Source organism: Choloepus didactylus, chromosome 8 (assembly GCF_015220235.1).
Source record: "Choloepus didactylus isolate mChoDid1 chromosome 8, mChoDid1.pri, whole genome shotgun sequence".
Classification (NCBI taxonomy): Eukaryota; Metazoa; Chordata; class Mammalia; order Pilosa; family Megalonychidae; genus Choloepus; species Choloepus didactylus.
Genome location: NC_051314.1, coordinates 92,817,920 through 92,843,480, shown reverse-complemented (window position 1 = coordinate 92,843,480; position 25,561 = coordinate 92,817,920). Strand labels below are relative to the sequence as shown.

Sequence of the window (25,561 nt, the reverse complement as noted above, 5' to 3'; positions counted from 1 at the left end):
TCTCTTCTGCTCTGCAGATTTGTTTTTATTTAATTATTGATGTACTCCTATGCTGTCATTTTAGTAGATTTTGGAGAGAAGGAAACGTAAGTGGTCACTCCACCATGTTTAACTGTAATCCTGCCTCTAGGATGAAGTTTACATGTGACGCCAAAGAGCCTCCTGGGATAAAACATTTAAGAAAGAGTTGAAGCAAAGTGTGAAGGGCAATGGGCACATGCTAAAAAGGAGATATTCTGAATAGAGCACGACATATTTTACTCCTTGCCCATGGACTCACACCAGAGGCTGTTATTCAAGAGCAAACGGGAGATGAAAGGGGGCATTTCTCCATAATTTCTGCAGGCATCAGCAGCACTATTTTAGTTGGCTTGCAGTGGCACAGGTGTGGTGTAGGAGTGCGGGTGTTTTGGTTACTGATCTCAGAATCTGTGGGTGTAGCATTGGTTAAAACAATAGACCCTTCAAGGTTATCTTCATTGCCCTGGGCCCAGTCATTAGGGCCTTTGGGCCTTGGCACACAGAGTGACAATGTGGATAGCAGTAGCAGGGACTTTGGTGGGCATCAATAGAAGAGATGGCAACTTTGGAGCCACTTTTAGCCTCAGTTTCAATTGGACTTCATCATGGTAAGTGGAAGAAGAGGAAAACAGCTGAAAGTATTATTTCTAACAGCACAAATAAAATTCTCAGGAAACTCACTGAATTATTTGGGAGGAACTATTCCTGAAATGCTCACAAGATGAGTGGAACCTTTTTTCTTACTGTAGAATGGTGTGGTGCAGCAATGTTATACACATTGCAAAAGCTGCACATGAAATCCTTTGCTGTTAAATCAAATAAAACTATATAATTAATAAAATTGAAGAACAAATTTACAGAGCAATAAAAACCATCTCATTTCTAATTTGAAAGGCATTTGATAATAATCAGGCATTGTTAGGCTAAAGAGATACGCTTGGACTCTAGAGTTCTTGGCAAGGAGGGTAAATTCAGGGATGACCAATGCAGAGTGTAGGCTATTTAACATCACAATAGCATTTTATACCTGCGAGGTGCTCCAGAGTCCTGTATCTGCAACCCCAAGTCACTCTGGCATCATTGGCAAACTCAGTTCTAGGGCTCCCATTCCCAAGTTCCTGAGGACCTCTTTCCATCTCTTGTTCTATGCTACTAAGTAATGTTTGCTTAATCCAGTCTTCTTGATACCTTCTCTTGACACTTTGTAACAGACCTATAATAATTTCTGATCTGTCAGAAAGCAGTCTCCACTTTCTCCAACCTCCACTTTATCTGCCTTTATTTTTTCATGAGTACTCTTTTTATTTCAAAACCAGGCTCCCATTAGACTAACTAGCTGAGAGATTTAGCCTCGTTTGCTACCTTTTTATCTATTCAATGCACAGATACTCCCTTGCTTATTGTCACTCATTTGACTCACTCTCATAGTTGGCTCCACTTCTCCCAAAATTGAGATGCATTCTAACAGATTGGTTGTAACTAGAACATGTACATGCATTTTTTTTTAATTGGAGAAAGCTGTGCTATTCCAAACTTTAGCACACTTACGAAATTTATATATGTAAACAGCACCTTAAGATTTAAATAAAAGCCTCCCCCTTGCCTTGGGTAGTGATATAAAGAGTGGGCACACATAACTTTATCCTTGTTCTTACTAGGAGTAACTCAAAAACTAATGTCAGTCTATCAGCCACACTGGTGACTCTTTTCTTGCCATTTAGTGCCATTCCTTTCTACAAGGATTAAAGGATTCTTGTATTGTTGAAATTGTGCAAATTATTCAAAACTACATTTTTAGGCTCGAACATCATTGCAACTAACAGAAGCTCCATCAAGTTATCTTGAGAAGAAAACAGGGTGTTATTATTAGGAAGTGACAGGGGTGTTTCATGGACCCAAAGAGCAGGAATGCAGGTCTCAGAAGGCATTGGCGTTAGAGACTCCTACACCACCAATGTTCTCTCCTACCTTTGTTCTCTCTTCTTTTGCATGAATCAGCCTGTTTCCACCTCCCTCTCCCCATCTTTCCTTCTCTCTTGCTGCAGAATTTGTTCCCCATTGTTCACTTTGCATAGATTATGGTCACCAATAACCCCTGGTTCTTTCTCATCAATGCTTCTGGAAAGAGATTTCCTTCTTTCTGTCTTTGATTCTTGGTTCTAAATTATCAGAAAAGGAAATCATAGGGTAGCATCAGGATTAGGTATCTTTAGACTTATGGTCTTCATGAGCTTGTCCTTGGGACTCTGTGGATTGGGGGGAGATGGGGCAGGAGGAGGGAATTACTAGATAAGAGATGCTGGATATTAATGCAGAAAGTGACCAATATATCTGCGGTGCTGTTTCCTTTTCCTTGGAAACGTAGGAGATTACAGGTACCTGGCCCATGGTCTAGGATATAGTGAGAGATCAGTAAATATTTGTTTGATGAATAAATAAATATAAAATAAGGTGGACACTTAGTTTCATATAAATTTACATGCTGCAGGAAGGGTTCCTGGTTGAAAAAAAATGGCTGTCTTCCCCTTCCCCACATCACTGGAGACTAAAATTTCTTCAGCAATTTGAGAGAGGATTTAAAATTCAGATTGCCTCCTGACAGAAGTAACATAATCACACTAATGCATAAATGACTAATACTACAAGCTTTCCAAGAGGAGATTTAGAGGTTCTGAGTATCTGATAGTTATAAAAAAAAATTTAAAGTGAAAGATGGAATGCAGAATTGGGAAACAATATTGAGTAGTCCTGGAAAAGAGAATAGGAGGTGGTTGAGTTCAATCTAAATGAAGATGGAGAAGGAAGAGGAGGACAAGGAGGACAAGGAAGGGAAGGAGTATAGAAGAAAAAGAATAATTTTCAGAAGTGCTTTGGATGTGAAAAATTTATAGGGAGTAGAAAGGCAGTTTTATTTTTGAGGTTACTTCATTTTATTATACTCCATTAACAAATTATAGTTTCTGGAAAAAGTTAATTATTGTACTTGGGTCTCAATGTTTTCTTTCTGTTTTTATCTGTTTTGATCTTCTGACTGCCAGTCATGAATACTTACCCTCACTGACACACATCCAACAAATCAGAGTTGCTTTTTGTCCTACATTGAGCAGCATCAGAATTATATCAGAATCTATAAGTTTTTATGCCTTTCTAATTATTTTAGAAGGAAGCATCATTATATAGGTATTAATAAGTTAATGTAGGGTAAATTAATTAATGTCTTTCTGGCTAAGCTTGCATTTCACTTTTACGATAACACAAATTGAGAGCAGTTCATTGTATACACTTTATCTGCAGAGTTGTAAACACATTGAATGTTATTTAACATTAAAATTTGATTAGAGAATGGAATTTCTTTTAGGTAATTTATGACTCTGTTGATTCATTTGGAGGTTTATTGGGTTTCTCTTAGTAAAAAGCTAAGGAATTTAAAACTTTGTCCTGTCTGTTATTTTGCAGTGACTTTAGTAAAGACACATGAAATGTCTTGGTTGTGTTTGTTTTATTCATTAGCAGTAGAAGACAAGGCTGTTTTGGCATCGAATCATATTGCATATGACTGGAGTATTTGTGAAACTGAGAAAAAAACTTGAATTAAGAAAGAAACTGGGGTATAACCACAAAAATCCTATAACTTTAAGATTAGTATTGAGGCTCTATTATTTTTTTTAACTGTGTAAACTTCTAAAGTTTAACTTTAAAGGAATGAAAAAACATGTACTTTGGAAGTGTCCATATGAAGGACAGGGAATTAAATTTTCTTTCTTTATTCACATGGATAAAATAAATGTATTTTGCTATATGGGTCTTGTATTGTTTATGTCAGCAAATTGATGCACTACATTATGTATTGATAGCTAGTCTCATTAAAAAGGATTCTTTTGCAAACGGGAATAAGATTCAGTGAAGACCACAGAAAGAGTCTATCGTGTTTTACATTTTTCATTATTAGTCAACTCAGTTATATTCAAAGTAAATAAACTTGCATGGCAGAAAGCCGAGGATGTTTCTTCATTTTGATTGGATTGTATTTTGGCCTCTAGCTTTTTATTGTAGAAGAGGTATTAAAAATGATACAAGGATATTCTGTTTGTTAGGACATCATAATTACGTGGTCTACACTTATCTCTGATGTTTTCTTTTAATTTCTTATACTGCAAATCCTTGTTTTTACCTTTTATTCTTTTATCATCTTCTTGGTTTGGCCTTGGTGTGAGATAATTTAAGTAATCTTCTTACTTTAATTGATTGACTACTCAATTAATTTAAATATTTGTTGCAGTCCTAAAACATACTATGCACTGGCAAAAAGTTTCACCTACCAGGGCAAATGAAATATGTTCCCCACCCTTGGTGAACTCAGTATGGTGGGAGATAACACACCTTTTTATCTCTGCCTACAATGCTGTCTTTGTCCAGAATGCCACCCCATTTCTTCTGGCCTGAGATTTTTAACTCAGTGAGTCTGCTGAGAAGTCTCCTGCTGCTGCTCCCAAATGTCATCCTTTCCTGGTGCTGCCATAATATTTTTCATGTATATCTAGGTTAAATACTTTCCCCAATGTACTTTAATGATTGATTATATTGATTATAATGATTAATAAAAAAATTTTATCCAGACCTAACAATGCTTACTGAGCAAATACCAACCCAATTTCTCAATTCTAGCCATTCAATCCCTCTAATCTCTATAAATAAAACAAGTGCAAGATATTGTAGAGTTTTAACAGGTCACACCCACCCTGACTGTGAACACATCCATCACACATCAACTCTTGCCTCAGCCCATTCACTGAGAATTTCTGTGGAATTGCCAACTTGTCTTCCACAGTGGTGGCACCATTTTACATTCCCACCAACAATGAATGAGGAGGGTTCCATTTTTGTTATTTTCTAGTTTAAAAATTTTTATATATAGTAGCCATTCTAGTGGGTGTGAAATGGTATTTTATTTTATTTTTATTTATTTATTTTTTTTACTAAATAAAATATTTTCAATGAAAATGAATGTCTGCATCCACATTTACATGTATTATTTGGGGAATAAACCATGAAATGTTTTGTTTTTTTTTTAATTTTATTTTGAAATAAATTCATACTTACAGGAACAGTTGCAAAAACAATACAAACCCCAAACACAGAACCCCAGCATACCCTGACCACCCTCCCCCAATACCCCGATCCACCAACTTTAACATGCTGTCACACCTGCTATTTCTTTCCCTCCCTCCCTCCCTCCCTATCATCCATCATCTATTTTTTTTTCTTGATTAAGTCTTGCTTTTATTAATACAATCATCCATGATATACAATCCACTGTCCACAGTATGATAACATAGTTATGCGTTCATCACCACAATCTTTCTCTGAACATTTTCCTTACATCAGAAAGAACCAGAACAAGAATAAAAAATAAAAGTGAAAAAAAACACCCAAATCATCCCCCCTTCCCACCCCATTTGTCCTTTAGTTTTTATCCCCATTCCTCCACTCATCCATACACTAGATAAAGGGGGTGTGATCCACAAGGTCTTCACAATCACACTGTCACCCCTTGTAATCTACATTATTATATAATTGTCTTCAGGAGTCCAGACTGCTGGGTTGGAGTTTGGTAGCTTCAGGTATTTACTTCTAGCTATTCCAATACATTAAAGCCTAAGAGGTGTTATCTATATAGTGCATAAGAATGTCCACCAGAGTGACCTCTCGACTCCATTTGGAATCTCTCAGCCACTGAAACCATTTTGTCTCATTTTGCATTCTCCTTTTGGTCAAGAAGATACTCTCAGTCCCACGATGCCGGGTCCACATTCATCCCTGGGAGTCATACTCTGCGTTGCCAGGGAGATTTACACCCCTGGGAGTCGGGTCCCATGTAGGGGGGAGGGCAGCAAGTTCACCTGTCGAGATGGCTCAGTTAGAGAGAGAGAGGGCCACATCTGAGCAACAAAGAGGTACTCAGGGGGAGACTCTTAGGCACCATTACATACAAGTTCAGACTCTCCTTTGTGGTAATGAGCTTCATAAGGGCAAGTCCCATGCTCGAGGGCTCAGCACATCAAACCGCCAGTCCCAATGTTTGTGACAAGATCAACACCAGTCCAGGTGAGGATGTCCAACACATCCACACCTTCCGCCAGATCCTCGGGGCTGGGGAGGGGGAGGCTGTAAATATATTTTTTATTGTCTGCCCAAATTACTCTGGGATGTGTCACTATTTCACATTAACCTATACAAACCTACCAGGTCTCACTTCCTAGTCAAAGTTCTATGTAATTATATCCATCATCTATTGCTCTGTCTTCTGAACATATGAGAGCAAGCTGCACACATCCTTGAACAAACACTATAATTCACGTATACAGTTCCCATGAACAAGAACATTCTTTTATGCAATCCCATTAAGCGCAGCTAAGAAGTTCAAGAAATTCAACATTGATACAAAGCTTACATTCTATATTTCCTTTTTTTTCCCCTTATGTCCCAACTGTGTCCCTTTGAGCCTCCTATCATCCATCCTAGATCCCATCCAGGATCATCCTTGGCATTCAATTGTCATCTATTTAGACTGTCTTTTTTTTTTTTTCAGTTGTGGAAACATATATGCAACCTAAATCTTCCCATTCCACCCCCTCCTTAGCATTCCATTACTGGGATTAATCACATTTAGAATGTTGTAGTGCTATCACCTTCCCACCATCCATTACTAGAAATTTCCCTTCACCTCAAACAGCAACCCTACACTCATTTCTTAACTCCCCATTGCCCCTTCCCCCACTTCTTGTAACCCATACTCAACTTTTCATCTCTATGGTCATATTCTCTGATAATTTCTTTGTGTTTACTGTGGGGCTTAAAATTAACCTCTTAAATCCATAACAATCTTGTTTTTCTTTGATACCAACTTAACTTCAATAGCACATGTAAACTATGTTCCTATACTCCTCCATTCCCCCACCTTTAAATAGTTCTTGTCAAAAATTACATATTTTACATTGAGTCCCAAAACACTGATTTGTCATTAGAGTTTGTGTATTTTATATCATGTAGGAAGTAAATAGTGAAGTTACGAATCAAACATTATTGACTGCTATTTATATTCCATTGTGGCCAGAGAATGTGCTTTGAATATATTCATTTTTTTTTAATTTATTGAGGCTTGTTTTATGTCCCAGCATATGGTCAATTCTGGAGAAAGATCCATGATCACTAGAGAAAAATGTGTGTACTGGTGATTTGGGATGTAAGGTTCTATATATGTCTGATAAAATTCTCTATATATCTCTCTCTCCTTTCTTTGTTTCTCTGTTGGTAGGGCTCCCTTTAGTATCTGAAGTAGGGTAGGTCTTTTATTGGCAAAATCTCTCAGCATTTGTTTGTCTGTGAAAAATTTAAGCTCTCCCTCAAATTTGAAGGAGAGTTTTGCTGGATAAAGTATTCTTGGTTGGAAATTTTTCTCTCTCAGAATTTTAAATATTTCATGCCACTGCCTTCTTGCCTCCATGGTGGCCGCTGAGTAGTCACTACTTAGTCTTATGTTGTTTCCTGTGTATGTGGTGAATTGCTTTTCTCTTGCTGCTTTCAGAACTTGCTCCTTCTCTTCAGTATTTGACAGTCTGATCAGAATATGTCTTGGAGTGGTTTTATTTGGATTTATTCTATTTGGAGTTTGCTGGGCATTTATGCTTTGTGTATTTATATTGTGTATAAGGTTTGGGAAGTTTTCCCCAGCAATTTCTTTGAATACTCTTTCTAGACCTTTACCCTTCTCTTCCCCTTCTGGGATGCCAGTGAGTCTTAAATTTGGACGTTTTAATTTATCTATTGTATCCTTGAGATCCATTTCAATTTTTTTTTATTTTTTTCTCCATTCTTTCTTTTGTTCTTTCATTTTATGTTCTGTGGTCCTCTAGGACACTGAGTCATTGTTCAGCTTCCTCTAATCTTGTATTATGAGTATCCAGAGTCTTTTTAATTTGGCCAACAGTTTCTTTCATTTCCATAAGGTCTTCTATTTTTTTATTTAATCTTGCAATTTCTTCTTTATGCTCTTCTAGTGTCTTCATGTCCTTTATATCCTGTGTCATGTTCTTCATGTCCTTTATATTCTGTGCCATTCTCTCATTCTTTGATTGTAGTCCTTTGATTAATTGTGCCAAGTACTGTGTCTCTTCTGATATTTCGATTTGGGTGTTTGGGCTTGGGTTCTCCATATTGTCTGGTTTTATCATATGCTTTAAGATTTTCTGTTGTTTTTGGCTTCTTGGCATTTGCTTTGCTTGGTAGGGTTCTTTCAAGTTGTAAAAAATGCCAGTCTAATTTTTCAGAGCTACAACTTGGTGGCATACACTTTCTCTAACTAACCAGCAGATGGCATCTGCAAGTCACCTATTCCCCTCAAGTCAGTTCTCCTCAACTTTGTCTTTGTGGTGTGTGGGGAAATGATTCTTGTGGGGTTCAATTGATGAACTCAGTTTGGGTGTGTTGGTGCTGTCCACCCTAAATGTGGGGCATGTGTCTGGGTGGTCAGGGAGGCAGGGCAGCTTTAACATTCAAACCTCCCAGGTTTTCCCGGAGATTCAGGGCTGTTGCAAGAGTTTAAGCCTTCATTTCAGTTTTGCCCCAGATTTTCTCTGCCTCTGACCCACAAGTCGCCGGTATTGATGTAGTGTCCCTGGGTTTTCCAAGCAGTCCTCCCTTCTCAGCTGTGATCTTCCAGGACCTCTGCTGAGGGAAGGCTGTGCTACGTCACAAGTGCATGCCATCCCTCAACGGAAGCCCCGGGTCACCAGGCTGTGCAGGGGCGCTCCCAGCCTGATGCAAAGATGGCTGAATGAGGCATCTCAACCCCCCCCCCCCCCACTTTTTGCACAGCTCTGCCTTCCCAGCTCTGGGACAACTAGCTGTGTATGCACCCAAGGCCACTGTCCACAGCCAATATTGTGGCGTGTGTGTGGTGCCATGGGATACACTCTCCATCACACTAGGTTTCCTGACACTGCTCTGGGCTGTGGGTACAGCCCCCGGCAGGAGTATCTCCAGCCTGCCGTGGAGCCGGCTGCAAGCAGTGCGGTTTCTTTCTCCTTTTGGCTTTCCCTCTGCCCCCCTGGCCTGAGGGAATCAGCAGTGGTCTATCCTCCATGCCAGACACCGAGAGGTTAGCACAGCCCACTCCTGCTGTGCTTCACTGTGTGGTTCTCACTGTGGTAACTGCAGCCACTCCAGGGTTTTTTTTTTTTTTTTCAAAAAGAACTAGTCCATCTCCAAACGCCAACCCTCAGTTTCCCCACACTGCAGCACGGCCACAGGACTTTCAGCCAGCTTACTCACTCGTTTCAGAATGCAGACTCCTGGTTTCACCAAGTGCATGGTCCCTGTGGTTTTAGCAGACCTTGTCCAGCTGGTGCATCGCTGGAACTGGTATTCTGGTCACTTTCTGGTTTTTATCTAGCATTTTTCACAGAGTGTTTTTTTGCCCTGTCTCACCTAGCCGCCATCTTAGGTTCTCTGTGAAATGGTATTTTATGGTGGTTTAGATTTGCATTTTCCTAATAGGTAGTGTTGTTGAGTATATTTTCCTATCATTTTTGGTTTCTGCTTTGGAGAAATGTTTATTCAAGTCTTTTGTCCATTTAAAAAAATGGGTTGTTTGTCTTTTTATTGTTAAGTTGTAGGATTTCTTTTTATATTCTAGATATTAAACTCTTATTGGATATGTGGTTACCAAATATTTTCTCCCATTGAGTAGGTTGTCTTTTTTTTTTTTTTTTTTGGCTTTCATGATAAAGTCCTTTAATGCTCAAAAGGTTTTAATTTTGATGAGGTTCCATTCATCTATTGTTTTCTTTTGCTGCTTGTGCTTTATGAAGAGTCTAAGAAACTGTTGCCTAAAACAAGCTCCTAAAGATGCTTCCTTACATTTTCTTCTAGAAGTTTTATAGTCCTGATTCTTATATTTAGGTCCATGATACACTGTAAGTTGATTTTTTTATATGTAGTATGGGTTGGGGTCCACCTTCATTCTTTTGCATGTGGACATCCAGTTTTCCCAGCACCATTTGTTGAAGAGACTATTCTTTCCCCTATTCTTTTGCCAAAAATCAGTTGGCTGTAAATGTGAGGGTTGATTTCTAAACTCTCAGTTCGATTCCATGGATCTATATGTCTGTCCTTATGCCAATAACATGCTGTTCTGATTACTATGGCTTTGTAATAAGTTTTAAGATCAGGAAGTGTGAGTCCTCCAATTTCATTCTTTTTCAAGATAGAATTGGTTATTTGGGGCCTTTTACCCTTCCATATAAATTTGATGATTGGCTTTCCATTTCTGCAAAGCAGGCAGCTGATTTGATTAAGATTAAGATTGCATTGAATCTGTAAATCACTTCGGGTAGAATTGACACCTTAATATTTAGTCTGCTAACAGAATGCAATTTTAATCATTCCAAGCTAGTTTGAACAATTGTCTGAAGCATTTTTGACACTCAAATGGATCCTGTCCCATTCATAGCTTCATGTATTCAGCTTCAGCAGAGTCTTTCAGTTGTCAAGAACTAGGAATTTTGAGCAAAATCAGTAAATGTGACTATTTGGTAATAGTTAACTAAGGGAGTGGATTAAAAACTGTTAATCATTTCATTATAGATACAGAGAGATTGAGTAAAGATTAATAAAGTGAATGTAGGTGTAATTCCTGGCCTTTTTTAGTGACAATTTTTCACCCCAATGCCCTAATACTGAGATTTCTCACTTTAGTTTAATGCATGCTGGTACTCAGGTAAGTCAGCTCCTTATCCATGATTTACTTGAGTATGAAACCCCCAATCTTGTTTACGTTGCCATTCATGACTGGGAGAGACAGCTGTGACATTATGAAACCAGCTGGCCACAGATGGATCTTCAGTGAAGCATGACACCATATTGGCTTGGCGATCTATGTTTACTGCCTCCTGTTTCAACTTTTGGAGGGACTATACCCCTAAATCACCTGGCTTTGGCTGCATCCAATTAAGTACGCGTAATAGACGAAAGTGAACTGGAACTTTCGTTGGTAGTGACCAAGACACTCACCTGAAGACTGATTCATTGTATTATAGTTTCATTGACTATGTAGCCCATGTTAGAGTCTGTTTTGGTTATGGCTATTTGGTTATGGCTAGATCTCACCAGGTATAATATAATAGTCTTGGTAGCTCATGTTTTCAGGTTATTGTGATAATTACGAACCTTTTCCAGTTCTTATATGTTGACGTTTCTACACATTTGCTATCGACTTAACAGTAAATTTGAAATATCAAGAAGAAATAAAAACTGAAGTTATAGTCTGAAAAGTCATTCATTTAGGATTGTTAAAGGCAGAGCAATAGTATCAATGATCTATATTTACCTTAAAGACTGGTAGAAATACAAGATTTTCTAGATCTATGCACAGGGGAAATAAAAAACTGAAGCACAAAACAAAAGAAACAGATGATCTATGAATAGTTGAAAAAAATCAGCTAAAACATCAAACAAAGCTAAAACTTGAATGGTGCTGCCTAGAAAATAAAATTGAATTCTAAATCACTCCCCCAAACCTTTAGGTATGAAGCACCACTGTTTTACACTTTTAGAGTCCAATGTGATATTCAATGTGGTTGAAATTGCTGATTGGAATATATGCATACTCTGTCCTTTACAATATGAGCATGAAACATTGTTAAATGTGAATGGATATGCAAATCGATGAACTAGTAGATGAGAATTTTTATTGGCAGGTCTGGGTATTTGTAATTCTGCCTCCCATTGATCCAAAGCAGCAAAAATAACAATGACTACTAACCTTTATATATCATTCTTCACTTGACAAACCCATTTAAAATATATTAATTATTTAATAAATTATCTATGCTATCTCATCTGCATTGTTATCATAACATCTAGTACACACCATATGTCCACAGCCACAAGGGAGGGGACTTCCTTATTTTGTACTGAGATATAATTCTAGGTGAATAAAGGACAGTTGTTCTGCAGTCAGGGAGATAAAGATCTGGTTGGAGAAACAATGTGAACACACAAAGCAATTAAGAAACAATTTTATTATCTTTCTCGTGACAAAGTTCTCAGTGATTCAATCTCATTTTACTGATGTTTCTAGGGTTTGACATACATATGGAAATGGATATGAATAATTTGTGTCACTTCATTCATTCATAAATTAAACAAATGCTTATTGACCACTTATTATATGCAGGCCATGTTCTAGGTACCAGGGATTCAACAGTGAGTGCCCTTATGAAGATTATTCTCTAGTTTTAAATTTTGTGTTTTCTCTTGGCTTTTAATGACATAGCCCAGTCTCTTAATATGCTAGTAAGTTTTTAATGAATGGCAGATGTTATATATTAAAAAACATAGAGGATACACTGTTATTGTATTCTTCCAAAAAAGGTTCACCCTTTCTTCTGATATGCAGAGTGAAAGCTGATCATCTTAATCTAGTCATGGAATGGACTGGGTAAAGGCTGATTGACAGTTTTGTCAAGGCTCCGTTCATCTCTGGTTTGCTCTACTCCTAAGGTACAGCCTTCGGTAGTCCCATGTATCCTCTTGGGCTGCACCCATTGGCAGTTTCTGAACTATACTAGTCTTCTTAGAATAGCTGAAGCTGCCAAACCTTCACTCTGCTTTTCAGAGACTCTCTGCTTAGTCTTTTAGCCTCCCTCCTGCACAACTTCAGAATTTGGCATATGTCTAGATGGGAAAGTCAGCAGTGTCTTGCTCAATTCTAGGCCCCTCCTTTTGCAATAGGATCTTGGCTTCTTAAGTCTCTAATGTTGTCTCTCCTGTCACCTGACATTGCTCTCTGTCCAGAGAAAGCCCGGATTCTCCCCTCTTGCCTTATCTGCAGAATCAGCATATGTCCCCAGAGAAAAAGCAGCTAACCTTTCTACAATTCTCTTCTGTCTGGTATCTTGGCCTCTGAAGTCCTCATTGCTTCATCAGTTTTCTGATGCCTTTAAAAAGAGGGTTTTTTTTGTTTTTGTTTTTGTCATTTTTGTATTTTATATAGCTTTTTAGTTGCTCCTGGCTGGATTCTCAGTCTGTTGCAAGTTTATCCATCCCACCTCTATTTTTAGATACTGGAATAAAAGAATGATACCTTCTCTTATACATGTATATTCAACCATACAGAATGTACCAGAAATTTCCTTACTAACCCACTATATTCTAGATTTAATTGGGGAAATGGGCAAGTAGGACTGTGTTATTGAGCAAGTTCTCCCAAATAGGTATCATTGAAAGAGCTGGACAATTACCACAGGTAACTCCCTGAATTCGTTGCCCAAGAGTTGTTCAGTGATAGTAGTATTGAACTGAGTAACACAAACTATCTATCAAGTTAATCTGGGAACTTTCAAGTAGGCTGCTGCTTGAAAGTTTGATTGGTAAGCGTTGATGTGAGTGAGAGTACAAATCTTGGGGGTAGCTCTGAGGAGTTGCAGCTTCTGGATGCTACTGTTGACTTTTTATGAATTATCCTCAAAGGAAATAGGTCTTGGGGTTTGTTGTTTACTAAAATACAGGTGAGAAAGTAGACATTGTTTTTATTTTTTTTTATATCTTCACTAGCATTTATAGGAAAAAGGTATAGCATGGTGGTTAATTGCTTGGGTTTGAGAACAATTGAATTTATAATGAAATCCTGTCTATCTACTAGGTGCTTGATTTTGAGGAAGTTGCTTGAACTCTCTGAAGCCTCAATTCCATATATGAAAGAAGAAGAATGTATTTCATTGTGTTTATGTTAGAGTAGATGAGGATACTGTATTTAAAGTGCTAATTATAATTTCTGACCCACTGTAAGCATGCAATACATGGTACTTATAAATTTTTTTGCTATTTTGGAAACCCATGGTATTGGAGATCCAGAATTTTGGAGTGAGATCTTGAGGCATTTGCAGAGATCCTCCCAAGTAGGTGAATGAATTTAGCATGTGGAGAAAGAGTTGCTTAAGAGTTCATAAGTTTGATTTTGTTGTTAAGTAGAAATTATTTTGTGGATAACAAAACGACCTGCAGTAACTCCAGATGAAAACTGCTTTAGAGGTGGTTTACCTCTCCGTGACTTAATAAATATGCCTTTTCATGGTTTTAACAGGTAAATGCGAAAATATCCTTCTCTATATTTTTTTGAAGTTAATCTAAAAGAAGCAAGTTTAGCTAATATTCTGAATGTTATAAGCATGATCATATTTAAGAAAGGGAACAAAATTTAAAGTAAAAAATATATGAGTGAAAACTTAAAATGAAAATTAAGAGAGGGAGAATTTGATTTCTAACTACCATTTGTTGGTTGTGTGTTGTTGGACAATTTAGGTGACCTCTCTGAGGACCAGTTTTCTCAGAGAAATTGCAAAGTGGAAAAAATAATACTTAAGTTTTTCTTGAATATCAGATGAGAAACTGGGAATGCAATTGCTTAGTAAACAATAAGCATAATCTTATTACTGGTATTTAATAGTCAGCTGTATCTCCCTCAATTGAAGTTCTAAAACCCTGAGCTGTGAAGAATATGCATTTGCATTATAGCAAGAAAACAAGAATTAGCTATGCATAAAGAAAGTGATAAGATTAAATCCTCTGGTTATTTTTACTTAAGTAATAATTTAAACATATATATTTGAATCAAATTTTGCATCGCTTCATTGTGGGAAATTTCTCTCAAATCTTGACACAATTCTGAACATGATTCAAGTATGATATATCCAAAGTCTGGTCCCAATACTTTTTCAATAGTTCTTACTTGACAGAACTGAAGGGATGTTAGCTCTTTTCTTCCCTTTCAAGTTACTCTAATTCAGGAATGTTTCCACTCTGCTTATCCTTGAGTGAGCATGAAATGAAGCCTTTGCTGAGTATTTCTGTTTGATTTTCTAAAAGCTGTTGTCAGTCTTACGGCTCAAAAGTGAAACACACATGGTAATTGGTATAGCCACATCCAGTCTTCAAATCTAATTGGAACTGACTCAGACACCCTCAGAGTTCTTCTTAGCCTTTCAGATTTGTAAGCACATATGAAGACACAAAGTCAGGAAAGCTTGTTGAGAGGGGGAACGTCCTTTTGTGTGTTGCTGAAGCAGAAGACTTTGACTATATGGCTCTCTGAGTCCGGACAATGTCTTGTGTGTTTGTTTCCACAGAGCATATATCATTACACACTATATGGGCATCCGAAATGAAAGTTTCATGAAATTAGCTGCAGTAGGGACCTGGATGGGGGACTTTGTCACAGCTTGGATGGTAAGAAAATTTTAACTTCACCCATTTTGAACAAACATCAGAGAGAAGACACGTTCATAATGTTGGACAGACACTGCTTTTGATGATTGAGTAAAATAATTACCTCTATTCCAGTGCAACAGATTTATGAGTAAAGAGAAATCTACAGATTATATGCAATATCAGTTAACCTTAGGGAAAAAAATAAATGCAATTAGAATATTAATAATGGTTCTCCACAGAGATATATTTATTTATGAATATACACATATGTATTGATGTCTGTGTGCAAATATGGGTGTATGTGTACATACAAGTGAATACACATTCAGACAATTACTAGGAAACTCTTCCTATGATGATCTGAATAATTCTAAGAACATTGTGTTTTGACATGTTCAATTTTCAGGTAAGGAATGTGGTCTGGCTCCTCTCAGAAGACCATATGAAACTTCTTTAAGGACTTTTAAAATAGTTTTCTAAATTTGTCTTCCTCACTGAACCTACTAACTTAATGGTAATTAAAGTTCTAAGAGTTGTCTGTTTTAATCTCATTTGTGCATTATTAGTAATTATTATTATAAGCCTGCAACAAATAGACCATGTCTTATACTGAGCTCATTTGTCAAGGGTAACTTCTGTTTTTAACAATTGGGTTAATTAAACTAAAATTCAGTTTGCCACCAAAAGTCTCTAGATCCTATCAATGTATGAGAGCTCCTCAGAGTGTGAAGAACCTAATTTCCATAAAGGCTAAAAACTTTAACCTTCATTGACACCTTTCATTAAGTGCAGCTCATCCTCATTAACTTTGTCATTCCATTTGCTTGCAAATGAGGTTACAGTCATTCCAGAGATCTAGCAAAGGAAAGCTGGTGCCTAACCAAGACTTGACAGGCTCATGTTCCTACAGATGTATCCCGGATACTGTGGGTAGTTGTCACAACACAGTTACTGCTATTTCTATTGCTAACTTTGCTTCTTATCTGAAACAGGTGTTTTCAGGGAATAGGAAGCAGTTATATCTTGATTGTTTATTCTGTCATTCTGGAAGAGTATCAACTAATCATAAAAGGGCTTTGTACAGCCTGCCTTTGAGCCTCCTCCCACCTCTGTTCATTATTAGAATGTTAACAGAACAAATTACCAGATGTATCTACCCCATTAACTTTAAAATCTGAACTTGAAAAATGATTTATTTTACTTGTAATCACTGGAAATGAGAACAGGACCAGACATTAAGACCAGGCTACCTCATGTCAAAAATTTCCATTTCCAGTGAGGAAAAAAAATGTTTAGAATGGAAAACTTTGAAAAATGTAGTTTCCTTGAAATTTGAGGAGCTCCCTTTAGACAATTTCTGTATTAATTATGGATTGTGATTTTGACTGTACTCTCTGGTGAATCTCCTTAATAAAATGGAAAAGAGAACTAGATCAAAAGTTCAGAAATCTGGATTCTCTTGGTGACTTTACCACTTATGATTTGGCCTTCTGCAAATGATATACAGCTCTTCAGCCTCAGTTTGCATATTTCCTGAATGAGTTGAATAGCTCCTACCTGTGTTACAGATTCTATGTAAGTGTCTTGACCTATACAGATTGTATTAGTTAGGGTTCTCTAGGGAAACAGAATCAATGAGAGGTGTCTCTGATTATCAAATTGTAAAAGTGACTCACGCAACTGTGGGTATGCACGAGTCCAAATTCTGTAGAGCTGTCAACAAACTGTCAACTCCAAGGAAGATGTCCGATGAACTCCTCAGGAAACGAACCAGCAACTTCGATGAACTCCTCAGGCAATGAACTGGGATCTTCGACAAACATGTTCGATGAACTCCTCAGGAAACGAACCAGCAACTTCGACGAACTCCTCAGGAAATGCTTCACTGGGCAGCCGAAGAAGTGAAGGTCCTCTATCTGTCTTGCTTGTAAGTCTTCAACTGATTAATTGGATCAAATCCAGCCAATTGCATTCTCTCATTGTGGAAGGCACAGCCTTTGATGAGTCATCAGTCACAGCTGCAGTCAATTGACTGATGATCCCATAAACCAGCCTGTTGTTTTATCAGCCAGCCTCAAATGTCCTCACAGCAATTGTTAGGCCAGTGTTTGCTTGACCAGACAGCTTGGTCACCTGGCCAAGTTGAAACATGAACCTAACCATCACACAGATTAAGTCAAGATTAAGTGTCTTGACCTATGACAGGACTTCATAATATGGTAAAGTGTAGGAGAGAAATAAGTGCTCTATCTTTCACATTTTTGGATCTCTCATCTTCTTGGCTGAGCCCAGTCCCTTGGGGTGATGGCAAGAGTAGGTTCCACCCAAGACTCAGGCTGCCTGGAGTGCCACGAGCATCCCACCTATCCCAGACCTGGGTACCCTGTGTCTGGAACTTTCTTCCAATCATAATATCAGGATAGATTAAGAGGATATGGGTACATTCCTTCCTGACTTTTATCTAACCCTGACCCTGATGAAAGTCAGGGAGAAGCAATAGGTCAGCAGGACCTAGGAACTCACTCTGGAGTAAGGCTCAAGTCAACCATTTTATACGTAAATCATTTTCTTTCCCATTACAACATGATTATTTATTTGTGACTCAATTCCATTTTACTCCTCAAAATTTCCCTCAAGATAGCCATATACAGCTCTGGCCCATTTACTTTTTACATTATTTGTTTTTTCTTATTAGGCATTTTTTTTTCCTTCCTTTCTTTTTAACCATAAAGTGGGGCCCACTTGCTAGGGTCACCTTGAAGGGCAAATGCTAGATGCAGCTTTGACCAAAGGCCTTTAACCCTTTCTGGCTGGATTCCCACCGTGCTCTTGTCTGTCACACTCTGTGGTTAAAGGGATGCAAATGATTTCATGGTTCAGCCTGTGTCTTTCTCTAGCTCCAAGGTCTGGCTGACCTTCAGAGTTTCTCCTAAACGTACTGTTTTACTGCCTTCAATTCCTACTAAATTACCTGATAAAGTTTTACCTTTTGCTTACCATAAATTATTGATCTGATCAATCCTGCTCAAATGACAGAAATAGGACTGGATTGAGAGTCAAGAGAACTGTGTTCTAGGCTAACCCAGCAATGGAATCTTAGGTCACTTAACCTTCTGGGCCCTCTCTCATCTTTTCCTTTCTGTAAACTGAATGAGAATCCAAAGTCCCTTTCTGCTAATGTTATATGAAATGTTGACATTTCCCCATTAGACACAGGGATGGAAATAGCAAAGAAAACATTGCTCTCCTGATTTGAAAGTATAGTCACACGGGGAGGATTCCCAGAGCACATCATTTCTATTCCCATTTCTATTCACTGACTAGGCAGCGACTTTCCGTATAAATATTTATATGCCTACATATGTGTGCATTGATAGCGTTTTAAAAATAATAGTTTTTCTCATGAGAGGAGTCTAAGGTAGCTTTGACCTTCATTTGTCTTTAGTATTTTCATCATGAAGTGAATATCAATGATGAAGGTGACTGTCATGGAAAAGCAAGTGACTAGTTGCATTTCCAAGAAAAGTGTGCCTTTTAATAAATTTATGAAATGGAGGATGCTTTTCGGGAAATAATTCAGAAAGTTTCCATGGTTTTAAAAGGTGCATTAAGGACTGACATGATCCAAAGGCAAGGCTGATATCAACCAATCTGACAAAGATCTTTGGCCACTCACTGCTTGGCATCAGATTCTGCTAGGTCAGATTCCTTCGGTGGTCCTGACTGCCTGGCTTTGCATCACACACCATGCAGAGAAAAAGCGATATCTAAGGCAGGGTTAAGGTTTCCAATTTTTTTGTCAAATGGGTTATTATTTTTTTTTTTTTAATTATAAAAGAAATGCATGAAGTCAAAATGACACAGTGCAGCACTGAGCTGGCATTTGCAGCGACAGGAGCAGGGAGGAGCTACTTCGTGAGGACATGCGTAAAACAAAAGTACTGGGCGTCACATGTGACACCATTTTCATGCATCCACACATTTTTCCAGAATCTGAGCCATTCAGCAAGGAGCTGGAGGCGCAACTGCCAGGCCCACAGCACATTGCTCCAGTTTTACCATTCCCCATTCGGAAGGCAGAGGTCACAGTCTCTGCTGCGGTCTAAAGTAGCAGAAGATTCTGAGGACTTTGTGACAGCATTTGCTCCTGCTCCTGATTGAACACCAGTGGGAAAATGTGATTCCTGTTTGTCTGTACCCAACTGTTCCCTTTTCCCAGACCTTGCTTCCTCCTGTTCTAGTTGCTTTGTTTTTACAGCTATAAAAGTTATGGCTCATGATAGTGATAGGGATATCAGATTCAGGTTTGAGGATCATTGTTACGGATGGCGGAGGTGGGAGGGCACTAGAAGTTGAGCTAGGACCTAAGGGGGAGACAACTCTGAGGTTGAATACCAAAGTCATCATGAAGGTGTCCTTCATCATAGGAATGTACGGTATAGTCAACATCTACCCTGTGCATCAGCTCCCAGTTGATACTGGGCATTGCCTGGCATTGACATCCTATTCCCGGGATTGTCAGTGGTTTTTATATACACGTGTCACTACAAACAAAGGTTCTACCGGGGAGCAATGGCATAGACACCACATAAAACAATTTAGTTGTTCACCCAGGTGATTTTGCTTTTATTTCAGGTTGTTATAATGACCATCTGTTTTTTAAATTGTGTGATTTTCTCAGGCTCTTTTTTTCCTTGAAACTTGGAGTTCCATTACAAACAGACAAGCTTAGTCAATGCCTCTCTGTGGAATTGCCTTTGGAATAATAAAACCTAGCCTTTGTAGTTGAATTATGACAAGAAAGAAAATTTTAATATTTGTATTATCGTTTTTCCCTATTGAGGATCCAGCAAGCATATGATTTTTACAAAGGTGTTTTTAAAAGATATGTTTTACCCTTCTATTTTAACTATGACTGTTTTATGTATGAATACTACATTATCTCTCCAGATATTTGAGTGACAAATTTTGGGTTAGTTTCACACATTTTCTGTTTCTTCAGAGTGATATTTTACTTGATATATATACATATTTATTCATATTTATGTTGCTATTATCTTTGTTTCAAAATACGGTGTTTATTGAAGATCCAAAGCTAAAACCATAATTCTTCCTTAATTCTATAAGCTTTTGGAGGGGAGTTACAACGTCAATCATCTTCACAATTCCGCATACCTTATACAGAATCTGGCATAGAATAGGAGCTCCATAAATATTAATGAAAGATTTCCCCTTCTTTGACTATAAACTTGTTGAGGGGAGTTACAGTGTCAATGATATCCACAATTTTATTCTGAGCACACAACACTACCAGGCACAGAGTTGGTACTCAATAAGTATTTATTGAAAAAATAAAAAGACAGATCAGAATTGCTCAAAAGCACAGCATGGACACTGCTTAGGGCTCTGGGGACTGAAGGAAGCTGGGCTATGTCTCTTCAGTTGTTTGAATAAAAAATGATTACTACTTAAGACAGAAAATTGGTTAAATTTCAGTGGAGAAGCAGAAAGAATTAAAGAATGGTGTACTCTTGAGAGTAATTTATACCCCTTCTGGGTTAGTATTTATATACAAATCTAAAACAGAACAGAGGGATGAAATACTTCCACAGTGTTTGAGAGTTAAGTATTCCCTCTATTTTAAATATAGAAAATATGAAATAAATTTTATAATTATAGATATCTGCAAAGCTAAAACATGAGAAGTTTTTAATTGCCATTTTTCACTTATTGTACACTTATTAAGAAGGAGGTATGCTTATTTACATCTTTTTTATTTCATTAAATTAAAAGTAATGTTGCTGTTTTGCAGAAATCTGTCAATGAACAATTCCTGGAGTATAACTGACATAACATCTAGCTTGTTATTCTGTCTGGAATTGGGTTTGACAATTCATATTATGATCAATGCCATTTTTCTAATTATTTCTCTTCCACTGATATTTCAAAATGTCAGAATAAAAAGCATAATTGAATTTGATGTAGTATCTGAAATAAAGTAGCAATAATAACTTTACTGAACTTTATAACGGAAAAGAGTTTGAACTGTGAAACAGGAAGTAGAAGGATCAGAGTTAGCAAACTCATTGAACAAGTGTATATGACAAATGGGTGGGATACAAAGCAGGCACTTCACCACTAGAGCTGGATCCAGGAGCCCAGCACCACTCTGAGTTTCTCTCTTTTGCTTTCTTTCTCTGCCTTTTCATTGAAGCTAGTTCATGACTTCAGTCTGCTTTCTAATTAGTTAACCACGATGTTGGTACATTTGTATGTTGCATTTCATTATTTTCTACAATGAAAGGAAAACTGGAACAAGAGTTGAATTAAGTAAAATACTATCGTTCTGTAAAAATGCCATCTTAAGTCACATTTCCCAGAAAAACAGCATGCATTAGGGATTTGGGGGGCGGATGATTTATTGAGGAAGTGCTCTCCAGGGAAACCTGTAAGGAGCTGAGAGAAGCAGGAGAGGGAAGGGGAAGGTGCCGAGCAATTGCGTGTACATAGAGTCTCAGGGAAAGACTACCCTCGGACTGAGCCACCAGGCTGGTGTTATGTTTTTGGGAGATGGAACACACCAGCAGGTGAAGAACATGTGGGCAGGGCACCAATAGTGCCTCCCACTCAGACAAAATCCAGAAAAAAGATTGCCAGGCTATTTGCTCATTTGATTGAAGCGAAGAGCATAAGAGAAGAATTATATTTTACATTTCCTCCTTATTTATTAGGAAATTCATAGGAAACAAATATGGTCTTTGCCTTCACAAGTATAAATATTTTAATATATCCATAAATATTTTAGCTTTGTGTTTTCATGTCCCTTTGAAATAATAAGTTCTCACTAAAATATTAATAAGACAGGAGAGTCTAAACTTCAATCTTCAGATAGCATCATATATGGTGATCAAGAGTCTTAATTTTCAGGATTCTTGGATTTTAAAGGTAGTAATAGAATATGACATGGTATACAAAAGGATTTCTGAGTAAAATGTTGTAGTATAACATATAGATATTTAAGAATAGAAACCCCAATTTTGACTTTTATTATAAGTTACTAACTTCAATGTCTATCAAAAATGTCTGTCTGTAATTTATATACATTTATTAAAAATTTATGTATTGAATTGAACTATTGTAAGGTATAAAAGGCGCTTAGGAAATCTCTTATGGAAAGACATTACATTCCCAGCTCAGTGTTAGCTTCTCTCAACTCTATTATACTTTATTTCTATTACTTGGTTTATATATCCTCAAGACAGGTTTTTCCCTTTGTCCACATATTCTTTATGATTTTCTCAACACAATGCTACCACTGTTTCACATCTTTTAGAGCATGATTTATCAATCATTTGCCTGAAGAAGTTTGAATTAAGGCCAGGAGACATTGATGTTTGATTTTTTTTTTCTCTTAAAGTCAACAATATAAAATGACTGCTGGTTTTTAATTTTAGATTAGTCTAGATTGGTTTATATTAGAATTTGATAAATGAAGCTATGTGCATTGTAGTACTTTTAAAAGTAGTTGAGTTACTCCCCTTATACATTTTTTACCTTTTATTTAGTGCCTACTGTGGGCAGAGCACTATTCCAATATGTATATTTAGAACACATATATGGTTGTATCTGTATGTGTGTGTGTGTGTGTGTGTGTATAGAGAGAGAGAGAGAGACAGAGAGAGAGAGAAGCTTGTTTCATTTTCATAATAACCCTAAAAATTAAGTATTATTACAACCTAAATTTTACAGGTAGGGATGCTGAAGTTTAGAGAAGTTGAATTGCCTTTCCCAAGGGCACACAGTTATTCAGTTGCAGAACTAAGATTTAAACCCAGGCAACCTGGCTCCAAAGTCTATGCTTTCAACTACTATATCATCCTGTAAGGCTAAATAAAGTTCTTGGGAATATTTCATCAAAACTTACTGAGACATGTAATATAGTCATAGAATTCGGTTAGATACTTTTTCCCACAAATGTGTCAATAAATCTATTAAATTCCGTCATCATCAGCCAGATAGAGGACAGTTCATATCTTCTTAGTCACAAGTGACACCACATCGCATCCCACCTTTACTTTTCAACTTCAGAAAATTCAGCTGTTTATTCCTAATCGCTTTTGACAAACATAGGTGAATGAAAGCATTTTATTGCTAGGACTGGAAGAAAGTAAAAGAATAGCTTTATATTATACTATCAGTGCTTAAGATAGAGACTGCAATTCCTGGTTACTTAACTGCTAATTTGTTTATAGGAAATTGCTATCCTTTAGCAGTTGTTTGCCCCAAGGATTTTTAGAAAACTAAAGATCTTTATTTTCATAGTGTATGTCACAGTTGTAGTTAAATGTTCTATAAACGTCAAAAAGAAATTCATAGCAATGAAGTACCCTGTACTTATGTTCTATTGCTGTTGCTTTATAAAAGCCATTTTGTCATGTTTTAGGATATTGAAGTATTTGAATGAACAGGGGGAATATTTTGACGATGAATGGTTAAGAAAGATTTTTCTTAAAACCCATACGTTTGGCATTTATCTTTCTCTGTTCTTATATATCTGATGGCTAATTAGGAAATAAAGAATTTCCTTTTCCCTGGCTGACAAAATGTATTGAAGTTTATTCCAGATCGGGGCCTGACCGTGCATCTTTCACCATTTTATCTAGTTGCTCAATGAAAAATCCTGAAGTAGCTTTGTGAAAATGATACCAAAGAAGGAAGTCAGTTAATCAAACGGTAGTAATTGAACTTCCTAGTTAAGCATAAAATGAAATGAATAACTTTGCCACTTCCCCAAACAAAAATTAAAATGGAAGGTAAAGTCCACATCAATAGATCTTTTAATCCTGTAGAACAGAGTTCACAGAGTTAGAACACCACAAGTGCCAATTTAAAAATCCCAAATTGCTCTTGACTGCTAACCAGAGGGATATACAAGAAGTAATGCCTAAATGAAAGTCAAGTGCTTGAGATGAAACAGGAAACCTGGAGAGAAGCCATCTGCTTTAATTGAAAAGAGTAGTAGCTCTCATAAAGGTTTCAAAATACATCACAAACGATACTAGCAACCTGTAGCTTTTGAAGAGAAATGAAAGCTAGTAATTTTCCAGATCTGAGTACCTTTTTCTTTACCTATAAATACCCTAATTTCAGTTTAGCATTTTCAGTTTTAAAAAAAAGGGCTGATAGAATCAGTTTAAGAGTTTTTGTAAATCTAAGTGCTGATTTTAAAAACAATACATTTTATATTGCTCATATAAGAAATTAGCAAAATGAAACAATTTTCTGCCCAATAGATGCTGGATATCTAAACTCATTCATTCATTGAATAAATATTTATGTATATAGTGACTTCAGAATTTATCATACAAACTGAAACACTTTTTGGTGTTAATTGAGGACTAAGAAGAATTAAAATAATGTAATTGTTGAAATATTTATTTATTGACCGACAGATGGTTTTACTGTATTGGTAGAGCTGTAAAATATCTTTGCAAAGAAGATTTTAAAATTAATTTTGTTCTAAAATCTAAAAATAACTATATTCATGTTCAATAAAGCAAATATTTTTTAAAACCTTTATTTTGATTATCTGAATACTTTAAAAAATGAGCAGAATAATTATTCTTGGTACATGTTCTGAAACTTCAATTACTTCCTTAGCCTAGACCTAAAGTCTAATGCAGAACCATTAGTATCTTTCTGAAGTTGTTGTCCCCCACCTCCAACTGACTAGCTCTACAGACCATAATATTTTTGAGAAAATGCCTTCTTTAGTGCTAAGGGATCTGTTAAGAGAAAATTCTATTAAATTGAGGATACTCCAAATTTATTTTTATCCCCAGCATTTCCTCCAATGTCCTCTTTTCCTTCAAAACTACCTTTTGTTTTCCTACAAATATTTTTACCAAAGTCATTAAATAAGTTGTTTCTAGGTTTAATTATTGACTACTTTACCAAAGTTTGATGCTGTTTCAATTACAGGCTAACTAATTATTAATTAGTTAGTTCCCCCACTATTATTATTATTTATTATTATTATTATTTTCTGGTCAGGATAAATTTCAATGTTTTTCTCTTTGTAAGATGCTTTCCTCTGATAGTTTTAATTTGCTAAAAAATTTCAAAAGCTGAAGATTTTGGTTCACTATTTGTTGACTAATATTATTAAACATTTCCAATTGATTTTGAAGAAAATGCAAGCAAATTCAGAAAACTGCTTTTTTTAGAAAAGCTCATTGTTAATGCAGGATACTTAAGCTAATGTACAAAGTAA

General features: G+C 36.8%; 1 protein-coding gene across 7 annotated transcripts in view; it reads left to right on the top strand.

The window, feature by feature from the left end:
- The window catches only part of TMEM117 (transmembrane protein 117), a 516,480-nt gene that overhangs the window by 255,903 nt on the left and 235,016 nt on the right, over nucleotides 1–25,561 (top strand). For 6 of the 7 annotated variants that reach the window (XM_037845384.1, XM_037845383.1, XM_037845389.1 and 3 more), the window contains exon 4: nucleotides 15,207–15,306. The exons of the other annotated variant lie outside the window; for it this stretch is intronic. In XM_037845384.1, coding sequence (XP_037701312.1) covers nucleotides 15,207–15,306 — 100 coding nt within the window. The remainder of the gene's footprint in view (nucleotides 1–15,206; nucleotides 15,307–25,561) is intronic. 7 annotated transcript variants of the gene reach the window in all.